This window comes from Petromyzon marinus, chromosome 31 (assembly GCF_048934315.1).
Source record: "Petromyzon marinus isolate PM22_M1 ecotype Great Lakes invasive population chromosome 31, UKy_Petmar_22M1.pri1.0, whole genome shotgun sequence".
Taxonomy (NCBI): domain Eukaryota; kingdom Metazoa; phylum Chordata; class Hyperoartia; order Petromyzontiformes; family Petromyzontidae; genus Petromyzon; species Petromyzon marinus.
In genome coordinates, this window is record NC_133697.1 from 15,317,506 (window position 1) to 15,342,617 (window position 25,112).

At 49.3% G+C, this 25,112-nt stretch overlaps 1 protein-coding gene across 3 annotated transcripts in view; it reads right to left on the reverse strand.

Annotated features, from left to right (window-relative positions):
• Positions 1–25,112, reverse strand: part of SYT16 (synaptotagmin 16) — a 51,063-nt gene that overhangs the window by 23,966 nt on the left and 1,985 nt on the right. For all 3 annotated transcript variants that reach the window (XM_032964195.2, XM_032964197.2, XM_032964196.2), the window contains exon 2: positions 3,338–3,511. Coding sequence is in view for 2 of the 3 variants with exons in the window: in XM_032964197.2 (XP_032820088.1) it covers positions 3,338–3,511 (174 nt within the window). In the remaining variant the exon portion in view is untranslated. The remainder of the gene's footprint in view (positions 1–3,337; positions 3,512–25,112) is intronic.

Sequence of the window (25,112 nt, forward strand, 5' to 3'; positions counted from 1 at the left end):
ATAACATTCATGGGAACATTAAAATACGATTTTAATAGTGTGCCCTATGCAGCGGGTGAATATACGTTATGCAATTTCCATTTGTGCGTTCCTATTCAGTATAAAAATTACACGACCTCCACACACCCCCTCGCCAATACCTCATATGAATCGGGGGAATTCAAAATGTTTTTTTTTTACATATTTGAATAGAAAACATTGTGCACATGTCTAGAGATAATGCTTCCTCAATATATGCATTGCATTATTGATACGTATCCTATACAAATTGCAGGCTAGTCAAGGTTGAAGCAATAAATGCCTTCGTTTTACATATTAAAGAAAATTACCATGCAAAAATATCAGTGCACAGCACGCACCGCTAGAAGACGTGCATCCTTATTGTTGTTGTCAGCCCTGTGTTGTCTGTACAAAAGCAGTGGACAGCGCTCAAGCAGTCCAGTGATGGATGAAGGCCTCCGCATGCCATGACGGTTAAAGTGGTCGCTTGACCATGCCATAGGGCCCGTTTAAATATCGTTCGCCGCTGATGTTAGCTGTGCCCGGGTTCATCGCGCAGTACACATGAGCAGATTGTGAAACAATCACACGTGCAATCTGAGAGAGGGAGACCGGTCCTGGGTTTGCCCAGGACGAGCTCGCTGACCAGCCCCTTCTGGACACCTGTGATGAAGAGCTTCATAGCTCCAGTCTACATAAAGATTCTGAGTTAAACTGGATATTAGCAAAGTGTGTTTTATAAAAGTGACAGGTGGTCCATGCTTTGCCTTGTTGACGAGAATGCTCCCGGAAAACACTGCCGCCAGAGGGCCCATTTGTCGATCTTTGTTGGCAACGATACAAACCCCTCTCCTGTTTATTATGAAAGCATTACGTACATTATGAGCTAATGCATGCAGCGCGTACAGCCAGATTACAGCAGGGGGAGAAGAGTACAAAAGTCTAATTTACAGTGTCTGACACGTAATTGAGAAACCAAACATTTTCATCTTCTGAATTGGCAAAACTGCCAACAACAAACAAACCCCTACTTCTCTAGCTAACAACAACAATAATAATAGCAACGTCAACGCAGTGTCCGTCCGCTCTTGAAGAGGAATCACAGACGAGCAGGAGCCACTGGGCCAACCGTCACAAACTATTACCCGAGCTCTGTGGTCCTCTATATATGAAGGTGTTATCGGTCAACTCATGACTATTTACATATACTGCATGCAACTTTTACACCCCACTATATAGAATAAATAAAATGAAGTTAATACACAATAGAAGGTTTAAAGTGAATAATTTAAGCCATGGTCATCCAAACCTCCTGCACCGAGGGCCAGATTGACTAACATGCTCAGGGCCGTGGGTCAGAAACGGAATAATTCATGAAGAATTGAACAGAGATGTACTCAGAAAAGAGATAAGAGGAAGCTGGGAGGTTTATGCTTTTAAAAGAGAGATATTTATATAAAAGAGAGACATGTTTAGAAAGAGATATATCCGAGATTGGAAACGAGTTGGGAAAAGGGGAGTTGCAGATTGGAAACGCGTGAATTCTAAAAATAAGCGATACAGAAGGAATACATATTCGTAAGAGATAGGAGATGCATATAGCCAGCGTTTACTGTATCAAGACAGATACTTAAATATCCAAGCTCTGAAGCTTGGACATGTGGAGTGAACCCTAAAAACACGAGCAAAGCTCTCCAAGCTTCAAACATCGATCCACACCAGGCACCAGAAATCACAAGGGAGCACTTGTCCCAGTTCTGTACGTCTTGGGCATTAACACAGGAACCTAACATTCATAATGGACCTTATTCTGCCTGTATGAGCCGCAGATATAAACACTGAAGCCGATGAATTATAGATAAGGGAGCCATCATCTGGCTTTCTAAGCCACAGACATTAATAATTAACCAGAGAAATTACAACGGTGCCTTAGTCTGGCTCTGTGAGACTTGGTCATTAAGGATGATGGTGAACTCGATGAATCCCAAATACATTCTAATCTGACACATCCCATCAACATCCTCAGTGGCATTTTATCGCTAATTATAAAGCTACGGCCTACCATGCCTCCAGTTGCCATTGGCAACGTACACAACGTGATAATGGCAATGGACTTCAGCACGCCGCCTTAGGCCAAGGCTGCAGTTCATTGTGCTTATTGATGGAATGTCACGGGAACATTCCCGCTCGTGCCATTCCATTTGCCTCGTATGGATTTCAAGGTGCGTAAAGGAATGTCCCTTTCAACGCAAACGGAATGAACGACATTCACAGAGACGGAACGATGCAACGCAAAAAGTCACCGTAGCCGTGACCACATCTCTGGACGCGTCACAATATACGGGGGCGCAAGACGCATCGCGTCTCCCTGCGGCGTCCTTGCGAGCCGAGCACACCGGGCCCAGAGGCCCAGAATATCAAGTGGCCAGCAACAAACAGCACGATCAAAGTTGTCATCGATAAGAGTGAGCAGATTTCTGGGCAAGTGGAGGGGAATATGCTTGATTCTGTAACAGGTTTTTATTTATTGAGGTCAGGGAGTGAGTATGTAAAATGCTACGGGGCAGGTAATAAAGAGGACTGCCTGTTCGTAATTGGGTTCCTTCGTTTTGATCGTGTAGGTGCCAATGTTTAACTGGAGCCCTCCACCACCCGACAGAGCCAGCGAATTAAAGTTGTCACGTGGGTGAATGTGCCAATTGATTCGGTCTATCGGCAAAACTGGAGGAATATTTAAAGGAAAACACAACAGTGACAATGTCTCTATGACCTTTCGCTGGAGATAACAATCGGCTTGATCAAGCGTCCAGCAAAAAGCTCAGCTCTCGCGTGACCTGAATCGTATGGGTCACAAAAGCCCACAAATACAAAGAGGACAGACAGCCTGTTAAAGGTGTGAATGAAGATTCCCCATAGAGAAGAAACGAACGGACGTGAAGCGGTAATGCTTACGTCAACAATGAGAAGACATTGAGGAGATCAGTCAACCTTCATCGCTGGTTAGGAGAGACATCGTTATAGTTGGTGGTAATGACGTTGGTTTTGGCAGGTGTGTACTTTTTAACCAACCTTGATTTGAAAAAATCAAAACTCTTAAAAACTCGCCCAGCACTAATCAAGATGTATAAACCGCACGTCACACTTGACACGCAACTACTCGCTCAGATGTGGACAAAGCAGCTGCAGGCGATGATGGAGTTGTGCGATAACGAGAGCAATTTGGGTTGCACAACCGATCGCTCGCGCGTGGATCCGCCTTGAAAAAAACTTGCCCAGATATACCGCGGGGCCAGCTCTCGTGCAGTGCAATGCATTTGTCTGTAATGAGGGGGCATACCCAGCTTGTCGTGAAGACTTCGTTTGTCCTTCCTCTGCCGTAGCTGGGCCTCCAGGCAGGGCAGGCCTCCCACGTCGGCGAAGCACAGCTTCTTGTTGATGAAGAGGAAGAGCAGCACCAACAGCAGCACAAAGAGCCCCACCGCCGACAGGAAGCCCACCGCCTCCGGGGAGACTGCCGGTGGCACGGGGAGAGACAGCGGAGGCCACGAGCAGAGAGACAGAGTCACCACTGAGCGAGGCGGCGGCAACACTCGCTGGGCCACAGCTCACAACCAACTTCAGCTGTGTTTGGCAAATGGGAGGACATTTGAGACTCCAGACAAAACCCGCACATGCCACTCAACGCTCCATGCATTCACATTCACGATGGGTTAACGATAACAATAAAGTTGGCGTTAATGATATCACAGGAATGTCAATTTACAATGGCGATGGGTGGCGCACGCCTGTAATCCAGCACTGCGGAGGTGGCGGCAAGGGTTGGCGGATCACACGTACGTTGTGAACCACCCTTTCCCGTGGGCGTCGAGGTGCCATACCCTGGGCTCGGTAAGAGACGGTGGTCAACACTAACCTAACAGGATGGGATAGTGTTGCCCCTTCGCACACGTGAGTTTTCTCCGGGTGCTTCGATTTCCTCCCACTTCTTTGCACACTCACTCATTGGTTGAAAATATCTTAAGCTTTGTGCTTTGTGGATTACACCGCGTTGTGTGATGCAATTGCATATTTGGTGCAAAATAAAACAAAGCAGCTTGACCCCACACAGTAAATGCCAAATAATTAATCGTTCGTGTCATTGTGGAGAACATAAGTAGCAAAATAAATCATCAGACAATTTGCCTCCTAAACGGATCTGTTCCTCAACATTGAAAATAAAATAAACATATTTTTCACACATCCCATCAGCCACACAGCGTTTGCGACAAGTGGCAAACTCACTCCGCCCGGCCAAGTCCAACGTCTTTGCAGGGCGATCCCTCACGGCGACAGCCGGCGTGCTCCCGACGGAGCTCTTTCCCTCTCGGAGCGCCGACAAACTATTACAGCGGTCGCGCACATTTCACTCGCGGAGGAGCCTTACCCCAAAAACCTAGCGCTTAATTCCAATGGACAGTTTTCCATTACGTCGATACATTCACCATGGAAACGAAAATGTCTCCGACTTTTGCCAAACCTTTTTTCATTGGGCATGTCAAAGAATATTTTTTTCTCCAATTATTACACAACCACCGGCTCTGAACAACACAAGCGCAAAGATTGATAATGACCGTTCTGTAACGAACGCCAACCGACGATTGATGGGAGTCGCCCACTGCCACACTCTCGCTGAAGTTTGCAGTACATTCGCGGCAACTAATCTTGCCTCTTTGGACATCAATCTGCACGGATGGACACATCGGGTCACTTCGCGCTTGCACACCCAACCACGCAGCCACATCGCCAACGGCTAATCGCACTCCGGGCACGCGAGCCTTACAGTCCCACACTCACAATTCATGCACCTACGCAGACGATGAGATGTCATTCAGAAACAAGGACATTAGGACACAAAAATGAACAGAAACCGAAAAGTCACGAAGAGATGCATTCCTGAAATTATACTGAGCAGCAGAAAGAGGACCACAAGGATTATGCAACATGCGCAGGTTTATTAAATCACTCAAAGTGCTAAGAAAAGTAAGTTATCTTGGGCAGGGGATGCTGGACAATGGCCAAGAATGACGACGGACTGGAAGCCAAGGAATGGAACGCGTCGAAAGGACGTCCAGCATGGAGGTGGAGCGATAGGTCCTGTGCAGGTGCCGGGTGGATTCATGTTTCGCAGGATTGAGGAGACCTTCATCCAGCAGTGGATAAACCACAGCTGACGATGATCGATCCATGTCATGGAAAGCACGAGCTTGTTGCCCTTTTAAAGAGCAGCCCTGCAGTGTGGGCCATGCGTCACAACCACGCGGTCGTGAACGTCGCCCTCCACCGGATTTTTGGCGATAACGTGCTGATGATATCTCCGCGTTTCTCCGACACGCGAATCTGTGCCGGCGCGTGACGCGTCCATGCGAGGTGCAACCACCGCGCGCTCAATGAGAACAAGAGCCACCCCCACCCACAGGAGTGGCCGACTCTGTGCAAAGGCACGAGATCACCGCTCCCCTTACAGAGCTCAGCGGATGAGCAGGCTTGGCTGGGGCAGCAAAACTGTGGGAGGTGTCGCACTTCGCCGAATGGCGTCATTGAAAAAACATGCAAAACACGCGAAGGTCATGCGCCTTTTATACACCGCTTGCGTCGTACCCGCCCGGCTAGGCAAAACTGAATCTTAACAAACAAAATTAAATGAAACTGGAAGTCCATAGGAAAAGGTTCCCGCGTATAAAAAAATCTCGCATACATATCCAACACAGGTGGCGCGCGGATGACCACATCATCGCGCGATCGTGAGAGATGGCGACGGGCGGCTTGGGGAGGGGCCTTCCAACAGCAGTGGACAGACCATGGCTGATGAGGATGATGATGATTATAGCATCTCCCAAGCGGGTGGAAGTTGTGGGGATGGGAGAGATGGGTGGAATGTTGAGGAAGCAGAGAGACGAGAGAGAGAGAGAGAAGCCACTCGGAACACAACGGAGTGCTGGCCCCGGGGCAGCTCTGGCACAGCGACGCTGCCCTCCTCCTCACGCGGCGCAACGCAATCGTGGACTTCGTGCATCGCGGGGGCCCCCGCGACGTGAACCACCCACGCGCCGTCATCCCATTGTGCGCCCGGCAAAGCAGCTCCTGGGGGTGCCAAACGTCAAGCGAACGGCACTGCCCCGTTATCATCCCCGCACGCACCCACCCACCCACACCGCACAATGGAGCACTGCGCGGGGAGTGCGGAGTCGCCCACGCGCAGCGGAGCGCTCGCGGCAGCGTGAGACCAACGGACCGGGCGGCGCAGCACGGTTCAGTGGCCTTGAGTGGCCACCCGCGCTATGCAATTTGCATTATGAACGCACGCTGCACGCTGCACGCGCACCGGGCTGACGCGACGCTTGACAGCAGTGTGCGCGGAACACGATGTTTGCGGAGGCGTTCAGGCAATGTGGCAGCCAATTATGCAGAATATACACAAAACTGACAACATAAAGACTTGTCGTTTGCTCTTTTTTAAGAACGGATGATTAAAGTAACAAATAAACTGGCTCTTTTTTACAGCTATTTCCTCTGTACAAGATTATTTAGTCGGGGGTGGGGTAAATTGTACTGTTTCTAAGAAAAATATATTTTTTTAGATGCGATAGGATATCAATTCTATCACGTGAAGATTTTGACGATATCAGTTTACCATCGCTTTGTAATTGTTTCACTTTTTTTATTGTACTGTCTTCGTGCTCTGCCGTACTTCCCAGTGCAGCAAACTATCACCAAACAGTTCTTCGACTCAAGTTGACTCGACATTCGCCCTTCACGTCTTCTCATCACGGCAACTAGACAACTGACAATGCTTAATAACGTGCATGCTATCAAAAAATCATAACGTCATATCACTGACATGCGGTTCCTTTAACCTAGAAAACATATGGCACACTTCAATTATTATTTAAAGCGTGCGGGCTTTTGCGACCAACATTATGATTCACACTTGATTGTAGGGTCAGACAACGTAAGTCAATTGTGCGTCGTGCACCCTCCTACACCCGACACAGCCAATTAATAAAGCCGTCACATAATGACCAAACGTGGCCAATCTATGACGGCTTCGCCGTGGCCAATCTATGGCTGCTTCAGCAGCACCACCGCTGTGCTGGAGAGCAATCCCAAGACTGGGGGACATTTTAAAAACATTCTGGCAACTGCCTGATGATGCTGATTGCAACCGTCAGCAAAACGTCCGTAGCCACTTGTTGAACGCGTGTGGCTCGCTGTCCAACAACGTCTCGGGCGGTGATGGTGGTGTTGGTGGTAGCGCTGAAGCAGTCATCTAAAGGTCACGTTTGTTCATCACGTCACAGCTTTACGAATTGCCCGTGTCGGGTGGAGGAGGGTTTAAGACACAATTTTTACTGTCCCTCAATCATGAGCTCAATTGTTATTGTGAATTGTTATTGTGGCCCTTTCATAAATATTGTCTCGGGAAATAACACGTAAAATAAAATAACATAGATCAATGACAATCATGATATCATAATACTATATGTAGCAGTACATAGAGTGCGATTTGATTACCATTGGACCTTATATCACACGATATACGGAAACATTATATTGTAGTATCACAACCCTCGTAAATTGTTAATTCCTCATGGTTTACACAATCATACGCGCGTGCAGGGCGGTCGCATGAGCTGTTTGCTATCATTTCGTGCCATACACCTTTGGGCAGCTTGTTTCCGTGGCTAGCCGAGGGCAATGGAGTTTTTACACCCAAGCTTTAGCTTACGAATGAAACGAGAAACATCATTTGTTATATTTCGATTTAAAGCTTTCGTGACTGCAAGGATTCATCTTCTTTGGTTCTTTCGGTAAGGTCACGTAGAATGAGAATAAAATAATAAAATAACACAATAAAATTCTCACGACGTTTCGGCCACAACGCAAGCTTTGTGGCCGAAACGGCCGCTTGCGTTGTGGCCGAAACGTGAGAATTTTATTGTGTTATTTTATTCTCATTCTACGTGACCTTACCGAAAGAACCAAAGAAGATCATTTGTTATGACGAACGTTACGATCGCACACGCACGAGCATACTTTCACGTATGTATTATTTTTAGCAAGAGGATATATTAAACATGCATTTGCCGAGTGATATTTGATCGTCTCGACGGGGGCGAGTGACCTGTGGCACGTGATCCGCCACCGTTGGCTGCCGCTGTCCACGGATTTGAATTTATAGCGAGCGTGGTCGCTCCGAGTGAAAAGTCCAACGTGACCCCATAGTCAGTAAAACGCAGGTTGCCGTGAAACTCGAAAAGTACCAGATAATCCACGCAAGACGTTCAGCATCAAATACGAAAAAAGGACAAAACTGAAATGGTTTTAGATGTTGAGCGAGCCTTCAGCATGCCCTAAATTTACATTAAATTTTACCCCCAACAACTTGTTGTCAAATAAGTATATATACGCCCTTAATTTATAACCATTAAAGGCTTAACATTGCAGAGGAGCATTTTCTATGTCCTGTCAAACAATACTCGGTGGAAAATTAATAAGTGCAGTCCTATTCCAAATAATACAGAAGAGGTAACATTTGTGGAAATTAATTGCTCTAAATAATTTGTTGATGTCAAAGTGAATTTACAAAATAAAAACAAATTATGTCTACATATTCAGAATGATCCAGAAAAAAAGCAGTCGTTTCCGGGCACTTGTTGTTTGACAGTGCTGGGAAGGAGCCTTTGGCAGAGCATTGAGCGCACTACAAACCGGGCCACCCGAGTTCAACTCCCAACCACGGCGAACATCAGTGGCAAGTGCTATCTGAACTGGTTTTGAGCACGCCACTGCTTCCCTGATCTACACTGACCAGCGTGGTGAAGTATGGTCAAACAATTCCCATGATTGGCACACCGTCAGAAGGTCTGTATGCAATAGCGAATTGATAAAGGTGTATAAAATATTAATAGTTCATTTGGTTATTATTACAATATAAGTTAAAACGGTCACATTCGGTCATGGGATTGTAATGGCCATAGATTGGCATTACACATTCGTTCACAGCTCACCTGTCCTCATCCACCACATAGCAGATGGCCTGCCGTGTAGCCTTACATCTCTGAATGGAAAACAGTAGATGCATGACCAGCCAGGCCATCACCCTCGACGACAGAAGATTTCGTTTCGGTAACGCGACACTTCACCGTTCCAGCCACGCCATCGTTTCTCTGCCTCGGCCACAGCCGCCCTCTCCTCTCGCTCTCTCTCGCTATGCCTGTACCTCCAAAATCGCAAGCTGAGAATGTTGCTTTTCATCTTGTGCTTCCTCCTAATGATGCCTGTCACCATTTTATACGGTAGCCGGTTCATGAATAATACAAATGGGCTTCTGTAATAGCCATTGCCGTTTCCTCACTGCGATTCACGTCCCACCGATCGCCTTGCTGCTGGAAGCCAGCTACACCGCACGGCATCTCACGGTGCTCCCTACTACTCCCTTCGTGGTGATTAGACAAGAGCCTCCGGCCGAGAATTTCTTCTAACAATCTAACCATGCACCCTAACCGCATTCCCTAACCATGTACCCTAACCATGTACCCTAACCGCGTACCCTAACCACGTATCCCGAACAATGTACTCTAACCGCATACCCTAACCACGTACCCTAACCACGTACCCTAACCACGTACCCCTAACCACGTACCCCTAACCACGTACCCTAACCACGTACCCTAACCATGTACCCCTAACCACGTACCCTAACCATGTACCCCTAACTACGTACCCTAACCATGTACCCTAACCATGTACCCTAACCATGTACCCCTAACCACGTACCCTAACCATGTACCCTAACCACGTACCCTAACCATGTACCCTAACCACGTACCCTAACCATGTACCGGGGGGTGAATGAAAACAGTTGAACACAAAAATGGCACTTGGGCAGCTCCACAAAAATGAGGCAACCTCGTGGTAAAACACTCTAAATCATCCTAATAATGCATATACGGTGTTACTCTTTCGGGTGTTACTCTTGGAAAATATGGCTTACTCATGCAATAAAGTCGATGGTTTAGGGTTGATACAAACACGACGCTGAACGCACCGACATCATCGCAGCGAGGATGAAGGAGTCCGTTTGTCCGAGTAGTTTTAGCAGAACTTCTCCCTCTTTCAGAAAGCTGGACGAATAGTTTCCTAAAATAGAGTCACTGATTGGTTGACACGCTATCCCCACGGCCCCATATTTAAACTGCAATGATTACGTCGTCAACAAAAAGGTTTACATCAATCTATAATTCATCCTTTCAAGGGTTAGAATCTGAAATCACCCCAGAAGCATCCGATCTCATCAGATCTCGGAAGCTAAGCCAGGTTGAGCCTGGAGATAGCGCTTGGATAGATGACCAGCGCACATAAGCCAGGTTGAGCCTGGAGATAGCGCTTGGATAGATGACCAGCGCACATAAGCCAGGCTTTACGGGTGGGTAGCGGAGGACCGCACACCAACATGCACTCTGTGCTGCCCCTCCACGCGCTTAATTCAACCTGCACCGACCAGCATGGTGAAGTATGGTCAAACAACAATCCACATGGCGTGGGCGTGCCCTCATACAGCAGTGGAGTAAAGGCTGTGCATGTACAACCTACACATTAGAAACGTTAATTGCGCAATACTCCATGTATATTCTTGCAGCAGCAGCATGTATACAACCTCACGAAATAGTCTCTTATTTGTCTCATGACCTGAAACGGTCCACTGGCTATGAATCTCCTGTAAAGGTGACGACGTCAGTGTTGTTTTCCCTTTGGGTTCGTGGCGAGGAAGTCACGTGCAGGTCTTGACAGCACACTCGAAGACGAGGCCATGCAAGCCACACTCCGGGCCACACACTTAAGCGCTGTGGTCTGCGCTCCTTCAACGGAGGACGACGTGGAACAGAAAAACGACACGGACACTCTCTCTCTCTCGCTTTTGAAGGCGTCTCATCGTGGCGAGAGGGCCTCCGATAAGCACGGTTTGCTACGTACGGCGCTAAAGAAGTCCCACATACATATTGGCATCTATATCTCCTTCACGTATTGCTGCGGCCACCACACGCAAGAGCAGAACTGCAGTCGATTTGCACTGACGTGGGACGGACCTGTGCGCCCTTCACAGCGACGGCCTGCGCGGCTTGCTGGGCAGACGGCGAGCGGAATGTGTCCGCCACTCCCTGCAGAGTGCCGACCCCGCCACGACACGGCCCTGAGCGCTGCTGCTGCTGCCGCCGTCACCGCCACTTGTGGCAACCACCATCGCCATCACAACAGCAACAACGCGAAGCACACGCGCGTCTCCAAGGGGTATGTTCTCATGCGAAAACGGAAACGCTGCACGGACACGCATCGTGCGCGGTGCGTGTCACAGCCCCTCCGTCAATCCACGTCGTCGGGTATCAAGGTTCACACAAAGACCATACTTCACTACCCTTGCCTGGGTCAGTGCGGGTTGGTGATGGAAGTGCAGTGCACCCAATGGATATTTGCTGCGCCGACTGCCCTGAACTGCATACAACGTAGCCACCCCGCCCCGAAGCCTATAGCACCTGTTGTGCACCAGCACTGTCCAGGCTAGAGACCTGCTTAGCTTCCGACCGCCTGACGAGACAGGGCGCATTCCGGCAGAGGTGGTCACAGTGTCGCACGTGAGTTATTCTTGTCGAGGCGGTGTCGACAGTCCAGAATGACACACCGCTCTGTCACAATCCACTGCTGGATGAAGGCTCTGCCTCCCCACGCCGTTGAAGGTCACGTGGGTTTGTTTGTCCATACTTCACCGCGCTGGTCGAGTGCGGTTCACATCTCGCCTGCCCCTCGCCACTGACGTTAGAGAGCGAACACGGCTCGTTTCTAACACGGCTCGTTTCTAACACGGGTTAACACGGCTCGTTTCTAACACGGCTCGTTTCTAACACAGCTCGTTTCTAACACGGGTTAACACGGCTTGTTTCTAACACGGCTCGTTTCTAACACGACTCGTTTCTTACACGGCTCGTTTCTAACACGGCTCGTTTCTAACACGGGTTAACACGGCTTGTTTCGAACACGGCTCGTTTCTAACACAGCTCGTTTCTAACACGGGTTAACACGGCTTGCTTCTAACACGGCTCGTTTCTAACACGGCTCGTTTCTAACACGGCTCGTTTCTAACACGGCTCGTTTATAACACGGCTCGTTTCTAACACGGGTTAACACGGCTCGTTTCTAACACGGCTTTTTTCTAACACGGCTTGTTTCTAACACGGCTCGCTTCTAAAACGGCTCGTTTCTAACACGGGTTAACACGGCTTGTTTCTAACACGGCTCGTTTCTAACACGGCTCGTTTCTAACATGGCTCGTTTCTAACACGGCTCGTTTCTAACACGGGTTAACACGGCTTGTTTCTAACACGGCTCGTTTCTAACACGGCTCGTTTCTAACACAGCTCGTTTCTAACACGGCTCGTTTCTAACACGGCTCGTTTCTAACACGGGTTAACACGGCTCGTTTCTAACAAGGCTCGTTTCTAACACGGCTCGTTTCTAACACGGGTTAACACGGCTCGTTTCTAACACGGCTCGTTTCTAACACGGCTCGTTTCTAACACGGCTCGTTTCTAACACGGCTCGTTTCTAACACGGCTCGTTTCTAACACGGGTTAACACGCCTCGTTTCTAACACGGCTCGTTTCTAACACGGCTCGTTTCTAACACGGCTCGTTTCTAACACGGCTCGTTTCTCACACGGGTTAACACGGCTCGTTTCTAACACGGCTCGTTTCTAACACGGCTCGTTTCTAACACGGCTCGTTTCTAACACGGCTCGTTTCTAACACGGCTCGTTTCTAACACGGCTCGTTTCTAACACGGGTTAACACGCCTCGTTTCTAACACGGCTCGTTTCTAACACGGCTTGTTTCTAACACGGCTTGTTTCTAACACGGCTTGTTTCTAACACGGCTCGTTTCTAACACAGCTTGTTTTTGAAGTATGGTCACACGGGTTAACGAAAGACAATCTTCGACAGTCACCCACACGGCTGGCTACCACCTTCCTCACAAGTCGACATTTCACAACAGACGCAACCAAAGCGACGAGGTGAGCAGGTGAGCTCGTGACGTACACCACCGGTGTCGTGTCAACAAGTGCCATCATCGTCATACCTCCTTCACTCGCAGCACACGAGGCCACCCGGGCTCTCCTAGCAGCTCGCCCACCGCTCGGGCGGGTCAAGAGGCACACGGAGAGCACCGTGGGCTCGAGACGGCTCCCACGACGACGACCCCGAGCAAGCGGCGTTGTTCGCTGCCCGCTGCCCTCACGACTTCCTCCTCCTCGTGCTGCTACCCGGGTAGCACCTCGCCCCTCACCTAGAGTCACTCGCGCGGGCCAAACCAACTCAGCCCTCACCCCCAGGGGGGGGGGGGGTGGGGAGATTCTCAGGTTCGTGGAGCAAACCAACTCCACCCTCTGCACGAAGGGGGGTTCTGACTGTGTTCGTTAAACCTCCTACGCCACTTGGAGGTGTGTGTGTGTGGAGCAAAGCAACTACTCCGCTCTCTCCGCTGTGGGGGATTCAAAGTGTGTGGAGTGAACCACTTCGGTTCTCAGCCAGGGGGAATTTCGTGTCGTGGGGAGCAGACGGACGCGTGAGATCGAGGGAGGTGACGTGATGGGTGGATCGGAGGGATCGGGAGGAGCGGTCACACCCCCCACGCCTCCAGCGTTACAATGAATTGCAAAGATCCGAGGTCGCGAAATGTTATTCCTATTTTTTTTATTAAAACATTTCACCTGCTTGTTCCCTGGAAATGAAACACCTCGCTGGCAAGGTTGTCTAGAGTGCCGAGTGACACACAAACGCGTAATGAAACGTGCACACACATCTAAAGTGCATAACTTATGCGGCTATGGATGTATACGATATTAGACCTCGTCAAAACACGTCGATACATTCCCAATTCAATAGGTCACACTGCCGGTTCGATCACAGTGTACTCTGCGACAGTTGCATCCATGACGTTTAACATTGTGGAGAGTATTGCGGCCTCTAGCGGCTGCAGGGGTCACGCAAGCCCAATATACACAAAGTGCAACATACACGTACGAATATAACACGAAACATTCCAATACACACGATGCTATATATCGTGAGCGTAGGAATCGACACTAATGTGGCGATGCGTTGTAACAGATTTTGTATGTAAAATCGCAGCTTGTTGCCAAAATTCGCGGTTAGAATTGAGCGGCCGCCCTGATTAATACTGCGGTGTGTATTTAGAAAATAAATAAATATTACACGCCGTCTGCTTCAGAGTGGACGTGCAAAATCCCGTGATATTTTTTTTGCGAGAGTAAGTTCCATTACGTACCGGCATCATAGTCCAAACTGATGACATTCCAAAAGTACCCGCATATTTATAATGTTGGATTACATCTACGGTAATCGGAGACAAAGACACCCTGCACAGCCTCAAGAGGCTGTTGGAGCAAGTGCCGTTAGCGAGCACTTGCTCCAACAGCCTACGTGTTAAACTGAGCACCTAACAAGTCTGGAATGACACGAGGGAGTGGACAGGGCCGGATCGTTGTCCCGTGAAGCCCCTGGTCACGTGTCTCTTGGAGGCCCCCCCCGCTCCGCTTTCCTATATTGGTGTCTTTCTTGCCTTCCTCCTCGCAAAATCATCCACTAGATCGTCAAAATCATCCACTAGATCGTCAAAATCATCCACTAGATCGTCAAAATCATACACTAGATCGTCACAATCATCCACTAGATCGTCACAATCATCCACTAGATCGTCACAATCATTCACTAGCTCGTCAACATCATCCACTAGATCGTCAAAATCATCCACTAGATCGTCAACATCTCGCTGTCTGACAAGGTCTGACTCTATTGACGTGAGTGACAATGAGCTGAGACGTCTTTGGCTACTCCGCAGCTCATTTTTTTATTCTGCCTAAATGGGAAAATGTCCGCTCACCCTGGCAGTCTGTCACTGGCAAAGTTAGAAACATCCCAGGTGCCACGAACATATTGGGGACCGCTGCAGACTAAGCGCCTGCAGCGTCTCAAGCAATTTAGTTGGGCATTTCTGACCCTCAGAGTCAGACATGAGAGTACTTGAATTGGATGAGTTCGTTGGCAAAGTTCATGTCCAGGTCTGATGTATATGCAGCGGAGAGTGCATTTACCTTTTCCACTATAACATCACTGTTAGACACCTGATCTGACATAAACAGAACTCCAGAGAGACTGTGCAAACGCTTGTAAGCGTCCAAGCGATGTTCAAGGCATGCCACTAGATTATCAATGACGACATAAAATGTTTATACTTTGAACGTCTCCCTCCCCTCAACTGTCACACCTGGCTCTGAGCTCTCATCTGCAAATGTGTTGCGTTTCCTCTTTCGCTGACGATCGTGCTTATATGACTGAGAGTAACCTGTCACATTTACGGCTACCCTTTCAAAAGCCTCAAGCTGGTCTCGCTGTCCCGCCACAAAATCCCTCAACGAAGACAAAAGCTGTGTTTGTTTTATTTTATTTTATTTCTAACTACGTGACATTACCGAAAGAACCAAAGAGTATGGATTCCTGCAGTCACGAAAGCTTCAAATCAAGATTGAAGAAAAAAGCTTTGCTGCTACAGAGATGTCAATGTCACTTTTCTGTAGGTGCATGCTTGTAGCGTGGAACCGGTCAAGTATGACGTCTCAGAAATGTACCTTGAACACCATCTCTAAGGTGTCCAATATAGCACGTAGTCCAGCGGCCTCAATTCGAGTATCTCTTTTCTCATTATCATCACTGCACATACCACCGAAGGTCTCTCTAATGTGGGTGTAATATCTCCACAGTGCCTTGATTAACTCTGCCCCAGCACTCCACCGAGTACTGGACAGCGATTTTAATGTCATTCTGACATCTGTCTTCCGAAAGACTTTCCCTCATCTGTGTGTGGAGGAAGAGAAAAATGTCTACATTGACTGCAACATGTTTAAAAAAAACTCGTCAGCCTCTGGGCTACTGCCATCTCAGGTGTTAACACCAACCAGGTTCATTGAATGGGCTGCACAAGGCACATGCTCTATCAGAGGGTTTTTTTTTCTTTCAGGAGGGCCTGTAGCCCATTGTATTTTCCTGACATGTTACTGGAATTGTCATATGACTGACCTCTACAGTTTGAGAGGTCCAACCCAAGGCCCTCCACCATCAAAGTCACAGTCTGCTAATCTTTTACCAGTATGGCTCTCAATTGGCTCAAAGCATAGGAATCGCTCCACCACATTCCTGCTGCTATTAACAAACCGGAATATGAACGTCAATTGGTCCACATGTGACAGGTCAGGGGTGGAGTCAACAATGATTGAAAAATATTTGGCATCCCGAATCTCATCTGCTGTTGTTTGGCGAGTTTTCTGACCCATTAGCTCAATGAGTTCCTCACATATTGTCGATGACAAATAGGACACTGTGCCTCTTCCTTTTCTGCCAAACTTTTTAATATGTTCAGCTAAAAATGGGTCAAATTGTGATAGCAATTCCAGGATGCTAAGGAAATTACCGTTATGAGTTGTCCCAAACCGTTCATCGTCTCCCCTGAACGCAAGTCCTTTTTCACCCAATAACTTGATCACTGCTACAACTCTCTTCAAAATGTCCCGCCAGTATTTACGTTCCCCATCAAGTTGCTGCATGAGATCTGCATCATAGCACTGCCCTTTGTCCGCTGGTGCAAGGCAAGCATGCATGATCTGTGTTCTGCACTCTTTTTGTGTTGCCCTATTATTTCAGAGTGCTTCCAGTCACTAAACTCCTGACTAAAGCCACCGAGCTTGCTGGAGAACAGTTTGCATGCAAAAGTGCACACAACTTGTTGAGGGTGAGTACAGTAGTCACTGTCTATAAACCGTCTGCCCACTTGGCAATATACAGTTCAGAAGTTCATTGTTGAAACTTCTCGTCTTTCCACCAAGTGCTCTATCTCGGACTGAAGCTGGGTGTTTTTCACTGCGGTTTTGGAAGGGGACTGCTCCTCTTTCAATAAGCACTGACTTAACAATGTCACTGGAAGTGCTTTGTCATAATGCAGGGTCCGTGACCGCATAGCACCAGGAATGGCTTGGTTGCTGATTTGATTCTTGTGAACTGCCCAACTGCTCCTGAGGTGGAAATAATGGTTTTTGTATACCATTAGCTGTTGAGGGTTCGCCTTCAAAGGATGGCTCTGGGAGAGTGACAATATTACTGGAAACTGAACTAGTGTAAGTTCCATCCTCACAGCTGACAATAGTGCTGCTGTCATCATTATTACTATCAGAGGGTTTTGAAAGAAGTTGGCAATGAGTGGAACACTTTGAAGCTAAACTGCATCTCATGCCTCCTTTTCTTTGTTGGCTTTCCTTTTGGAAGCACCACTATTCCAATGTTTGTAGTCTATATTTCAGAACTAGTATGCTATTGAATATATTTATAGCATAATTCAATACTTATTAAATAATAATTGAATTAATATATATTAATAATGACAACACCCTTCAAATACTGTTGTTGGAAAATACAATCAAGTGGTAGTATTTTATAGTCTACTTGTACCTAAAGGCAGCTTTGAGTAGGTAAAAGAAAACAATAGAAAAGCACATAAAGAAAATAACCCTAACCCTTTAAAAATGCTGTTAGAAAATAGCCCTTAGGAGGGATTGTTGAAATAGCCTTTAAAAAGGCTGTTTTAGAAAAAGATGAAAAAGTCTCTGAATATATGACTGTGTAATAATAGGGGTTTTCCCCTTTTTTCTGGCAACAAAACTGAAACCTTTTTACAAGGATTCATGTCTGGAGGCATGAGATGCAACAAAACTGAAACCTTTTTACGAGGATTCATGTCTGCATCTCATGCCTTCAGACATGAATCCTTGTAAAAAGGTTTCAGTTTTGTTGCCAGAAAAAAGGGGAAAAACCCTATTATTGTATTTTGGTACTGGCAAAGGAGGTCTAATGATGATATATGACTGTGGTGTACCAAGCAAGAAAACGGGCATCTGTCTGTGGCTTTCCTACCAAGAAATGCCTTATATACCTGCCTGACACAGAGATAATTATGTTGCTTGAAGTTCACAATATAGCTTTTTTTCATTTGCTGAACAACCAACAAAGGTTTTTGATAAGTCAGTGAAGTGACTTGGTGGAGACGATGCACATAGGCCAAACCCCATCGTTGGGGATGGGCCACACCCCATAGGCCACACCCCATCGATGAGGATGGTAAAAAAGACCTCGTAAGAGCTGTCGACAATTCGCATGTCAACGTCAGCATTGTCTACTTCCGTGGATTTAAAAACAGACGGTCTATAGAAAAAACGAATGGGGTTTTCCTCAATCTTTAAGTATGGATTGGGTCTCTTATATATGCGTTAGTGTATGAAAAAATATAGCCTTTGGCTCATTGTTTTAATGTTTCACAAAACCGCGGTGTATTTTCAATAATTGATTTGTCAACGGCTAACTAATCTCTCACCAAACGACGAGCCCTCGGTCTCTCTAGCTGGCTTTTTAGTGCAGCTTATGTTGGTTGTTAGGGCAGCACGCTGGCAAAATGGCAGCTGGCTAACTAATTTATGTTAACAAGTAGAATCATATGGGCAGCTAGCTAGAGAAAATGGGCATCTAAAATAAAGGGATAGATAGTTATGGTAAGTCAAATAACAAACGGCTTGCCATAATAGACACCCTTCAAACTGTCCTGTTATGCAGAATGAACTGACTTGTTGGTAAATATTGTATCATGTCACAGCGTATTGTAGCGTGCCAACCAGTGGCTCAGTTGTACAGAAGCACTCTCCGAGAGGCTCTCGTTTTAAGCATGTACTGTATGTGCCAAGGGGCCCCAGGTGTTACGCTCGATGTGTGCACCCAGGGGCCTGGAGGCCCTAGTGGTCAACTCGCACTGTAAGCACTCAGGGGCCTGGGGGCCCTAGTGGTCAGCTCACGTTTTAAACACCAAGGGGCCTAGGGGCCCTCACACTGTAAGCACTGAGGGCCCCAGGGGCCCTCGTAGTTAGCTCACTCTTTAAACATCAAGGGGCCCGGGGGCCCTCACATTGTAAGCGCTGAGGGGTCTGGGAGGCCCTCGTGGTGAGCTCACGCTATAAGCACCCAGGGGCCAAGTGGTCAGCTTGCGCTGTGCACACTGAGGGCCCTGGCGTTCAACGTCCATCGGAAGTCTTGGGCCACGCACCGCGTGCGGCCTGAGGCTTGGAGGCCCCCTGGCAGGCCGAGGCCCCGAGGCACTGGCCCCACTGGCCCGGCCTTGGGAGTGGGTAGCCAGCACCAGGCCCTGCCGCACTTGTCCCCCAGTGCTGCTGTTTACACACCGAACCAGCTACACATTTTTAAGGCCGAGTCGATCTAGGAGAGGCCTGTGATCAATTCAGGTTCGTTGCGCTACAACTGCTGCCACGTGGATATACAACAACAACAACCGCCATTCGCCACTAAGTGGCGGTGACGTCACCACGACGCTTGTGCCAGGCTATGTGCACCGTGAGGCCACGTGAAGTGTCGAACGCCCGCTGGCAGGAGGTCACTGGGCAGACCCAGGTGCCACGGGTCGACTGACTGAGATGACTGGCTGATGCACCACCTGTGCCCCCTACTGTGCCAACCTGCTGTGCTTTAGCCACCCGGCGCTCCGCTCGTTGTTCTGAGCGTCGCTCCTCCGCCCTCCGTTGTTGTTGGAGGGCGACTGCATCCAATTGCCCAGTAGCGTCCTTCACGAGCCTCCTCCACAGAGGCCGATCTTGACACCGCTGGTACCAGTCATCGGCAAGTCCACTCAGCTCCACGTCCTCCTGTACCACATCACTCCATCTCTTCTCTAGCCCGTGCCGCGCCCGCTTAGCCCCCTCAATCCGGCCAAACAAAAGCTGTTTCGGCATGCGGTGGCTGGGCATGCGGGCTACATGACCCAGCCATCGCAGCCTTGCCTGCCGGAGGAGCTCACCGATGGGACCCTGCCCAGATCTTTCAAGGATTTGTGAGCTCCTCACACAATCCAGTCTGGTTAAACCCAGGATGGATCGTAGGCAGGCCAGCCTAAATGTTTCTAACCGGCGAAGATGTTCCATTAGGGGGGTCCACGTTTCGCAAGCGTAGAGAAGGGAGGGAATGACCGTGGCCGAGAAGACCCGAAGCTTAGTGCGGAGCGACAGACCAGGTAGCTTCCACACAGCGTTACGCAACCGATGAAAAGATATTGCCGCTCGACTGATTCGGAGTGAGACCTCTGCTGTTAAACTGGAGCCAGTCATAAGCACACTGCCCAGGTATGGGAAACTCTCCACTGTCTCCACAACTGCCCCATCACCGATTGGGAGTTGCGGGGGTGGAGTGTCCGATGGTACAAAATACCCAGGCAGGTGCTTAGTTTTGGTGGGGCTGATGGTAAGGCCCCACCTCTTAGTGGCACGCTCCAGTCTCAGCAGCAGCGTCTCCAACTCCTCCTCTGACTGAGCAGCTATTACCAAATCATCAGCATACATAACGTGGTTGAGCAATAGGGAGCCATCCCTTGACGGCACCCGGGCATCGATTAGCCTCCCATTATATCTGTACCATATGGAGATTCCCCCGGTACAGCTATTGAAGGCTTCACGAACTACGTGGTCAAAATAGATGTTAAATAATGTGGGAGCCAGAGGACATCCCTGTCGCACCACAAGGTGTACAGGGAATGGCTCTGACTCCCGGCCACGTAGTTTTACCCGGGCCCGCTCACCATCATGAAGGTCCTTAATGATCGTGAGCAGAGGGTCAGGTACTCCAAAAGCACGAAGAACGACCCAGAGCCCAGGCCTACTGATGGTATCATAGGCCTTGACCAGGTCAATAAAGCAGAGATGTAGGTCTTGTTGGAATTCCCTACACCTCTGCTGTAGCAGACGGACAGAAAATATGGCATCTGTGCAGGACCGCCCTTTCCTGAAACCATATTGGGGCTCCGCAAGCCTCTCCTCAGCGTGCCTGGCAAGGCGATGCTGAATAATCCTTGCCAGGACCTTTCCCGGCACACTGAGGAGTGAGATGCCCCTGTAGTTGTTACAATCTGTGCGGTCCCCCTTCTTAAAAAGGGGGACCACCAGGGCATCCTTCCAATCCTGCGGAACCCGTCCAGTGGTCCAGACTGTTGTTATGATGTCATATAGGGCAGTCTGTGCACAAACGCCACCCTCCCTCAGCATTTCGCTTGGGAGATCATCTCTGCCCGCTGCCTTTCCTGGTCTCAGACTCCGGATCGCCCTCAATACTTTCTCAGCAGATGGCACCTCAGCCAGCCACTCACAGGGGGTGACTTCTTCCAAAATTTGAGGCACCGCAGCCTCAGCAGGGTCATCCTCACTTTGTGCCACGATGTTTTCCTGGCTGAGGGATTTTCCCTCCCCCAGGACCTCACGGAAATGCTCAGCAAATCTGTGAACCTGTTCCTGGGGGTCGGAGATTGGATCACCGTTTTTCCCCCTAATGATGGTAATAGGTGTGGCGCTGCAGGTTACTTTTTTGATGGAGTTAAATAGAGATTTGTGATCACGGGCCACTGAGGCAGACTCCATCTCCTCAGCAACCCGCGACCACCACCCATCCTTGCAGCGCCTCACGGCTCTCCGAACCTCCGAGCGAAGGCTGCGGTAAGCCTCCTCATTTTCTGACGTGGGATTCTGTAGCCGATGACAGTGGGCCTGTCGCTTTTTCTCAACCATCCTGAACACCTCCTCTGTCAGCCAGGGTCTCTGGGGAGATCTGGACCGCGTACCCAAAGCAGCCATTGCAGCTGCATGAGTCACAGTCCTAAACCTCGCCCATTTACCCTCGACATCAGGAGGAGTCGGGGACGATGCCAATCCCAGCCGCAAGCGATGATGAAATTCTCGCTTGCAACTTTCATCAGATAACTGAGACCAGGCCACTTTATGTTGGAATGGGGTCCTGGGTGTACACCCACCACCGGAGTGGAAGAATGGCAGGCGCATCTTACAGATGACTAGTCGATGGTCAGAGGGCAGATCAGCTCCACGGTAGGTCCTGGTGTCAAGGACATGGGCTCGCATTCGCTGGTCCGTCACTATGTAGTCCAACAGATGTTCTTGCTTGGACCCGGCATGCATCCATGATGTTGTGTGGATGCGCCGATGCCGGAACAGCGTGTTGGTAATTACAAGCCCATGGGCTGCACAAAAATCTAGCAGCCTCCTACCGTTGTTATTGAGCTGATCTGGCCCATGCCCTCCAATCACTCCAGACCAGGTGCCAGTATCATGACCAACTCGGGCATTGAAGTCACCCAACATGACGACTCTATCCCGAGGGGCCACTTTAGCCAGCACCTGTGACAGGAGGTCATAGAAGGCATCTGACTCATCGGCTTTGCCTGCATCCCTCCACGGATGTTCATCTTCGGTGGGGGCATAAGTAACCACGACCACCATTCCTCGCCTCCGGTTGATGGGAAGGCGAGCCCAAAGTAGCCTGGGGCTTACAGCTTCCCACACCTCACCGCCACGCTCCCACGCCCCCTTCATTCTTTTGTTCAAAAGAAGACCCACACCCTGTTGTTTGGCAGTCTGCTGCCCCGAGTAGAGGACTGTCCACCCCTCATGGTGGCAGGAGCCAGAGCCGGTCCACCGGACCTCCTGAATGCCGCATAGATCCAGGCGGTACCGGTCCAGCTCCCGACAGAGGAGTGGCAGCCTCTCCTCTGCAGTGAGCGTTCGAACATTCCACGTGGCCACCCGTAGTGGCTTTTCGTTGTTTCTAGAGTAGCCCCGAGGGTAGGTATTCAATCTCCTGGCTCCGCCAATTGGGGTTTGGCCAGGACACGTCATAGACGCCTGGCCCCCCGGGGCCACCGGCACAAGCTTATTGGTTACATATTTCAGTTTAATTCGTGGTTTCGCGGTAATTAATTGAAGGTGGAGGGGTTACCAGCCCCTCGCACCCGTCCAGAGCCCCCGTTTAGCCCCTGTGGTGGACACATATGCCATGAGGGGAGGAGCCAATCAAAATTGGATCTCCCCCCACAGCACTGTCCACGACAGAGTTGCCCGTCCGGCACCGCGAGGAGGTATACATGTGCAGCACACACACACATCGCACACACGTGCAGTACACACCCATCACACACACGTGTAGCACACACACATCACACACACACGTGCAGCACACACACACGTGCAGCACACCCGCAGAGCGTGCAACCGAGGCTCTCCCACGCACGTGCACGCCCCGGCGTTGTCCCCCCGCTCCGTCTCTCGCAGTCACCTTCGCCGGTTCTCCCGAGAGCACAGAGGCACAGAGACAGAGACACCTTCGCCGGTTCTCCCGAGAGCACAGAGACACAGAGACACCTTGGCCGGTTCTCCCGAGAGCACAGAGGCACAGAGACAGAGACACAGAGACACCTTGGCCGGTTCTCCCAAGAGCACAGAGACACAGAGACACCCTGGCCGGCTCTCCCGAGAGCACATAGACACAGAGACAGAGACACAGAGACATATTTGCCGGTTCTCCCGAGAGCACAGAGGCACAGAGACAGAGACACAGAGACACCCTGGCCGGTTCTCCCGAGAGCACAGAGGCACAGAGACAGAGACACAGAGACACCTTGGCCGGTTCCCCCGAGAGCACAGATACACAGAGACACCCTGGCCGGCTCTCCCGAGAGCACAGAGACACAGAGACAGAGACACAGAGACACCTTTGCCGGTTCTCCCGAGGCACAGAGACACGGAGACACCCTCGCTGGTTCTCACGAGATACAGAGACAGAGACACCCTGGCCGGTTCTCCCGAGAGCTCTCGATGGTGGCCTCTTACAGGAGGCGTCACTAGAAATCGATGACGATCGATGGGAAAGACCGGTGATAGAATGGCAGCCCAAGGAGGCAACGCGCCCGAGACGATGACCACCGCCGCAGAAATGGGACAAAGGGGATCGGTTCGCGTGTCGGAATTGAGGCGGATAGTGCCAGCACAGGGCCTGTGAGTGATGGCCATGGTTTGGGGAAACCTTCACCTAGCGGTGGCCGGGACATCGTGTTGGGGAATGAACAGGGACACGAGATGCCTGCTGCACTGAACCGTGCTACAACTACACAAGGGACGTGTGGCTGCCGAGCGTAATGGCGCAGTGAAGTGCGATCCATCACTCACATCACCGATACTTCCCAACACGCGCTCCTGCATGAGGTACATGCAGACTCATCTGTCGAGCACACACGTCATGGAATGGTTTTCCATATCCGATTAAACTTGTCGAATAAGAATGTGTCCCGTGTTGTCGGTAAAATGCCACGTTCCTGACCCACGTCAGGTAACATATACACGTAACGGTCCTCATATTGCTTTCTGATTTCGAACTTTTTCACTCGACCCTGCTCTCATCTAACTCGTGATTTAATCACTTTGATCGTGGTGCGCCTTCAATAACTGCCAAAGTTCACACCCAATTATGTTGTTTTCGTATGGGCCCCTGTGATAGCTTTAATTGTTGAGAAAACGTATTCTACCCAACTTTTGCTCTTTCTCATCCTCATCTTGAGCCACACTTTGCCGCCTTCTTCATTACGTTATTATATCATATCTTGTAGTTGACATTAATTGGATGTTAGAATGACTATGTTATCAGCAGACCTTGTCAGCGTAAGTTACGAGATGATTCTTTTCTACGATATTACGACAAACATTTCCATTTTTCGCATTAAACTTGGGCTACATGATTAAATAAATAGAGTAAATACCTTCAAAGTAATTTCCATTGGCCACAATCCAGTTACGATAAATTTACGCACATCATCAGCTGCAATGTGAGCACATTGAATAATGTGTATATATTGAATAATAAGAAAAGTTATTTGATATAAATGTAAGTGACGTGCGTTAGGTATTTTACATGTACTCTATACAATTTGTTGCCATTCATAGCCCCACGGTTACCGACTTGTGGCAAGGACGCAGGGGACTCTGCCGTCCACAACACTGCATAGTGGAGGCGAAGTATGGTCACTGATGATGAGCCATCGCAAACTTTCACCTCGCCAGAAAGACTTTACCAT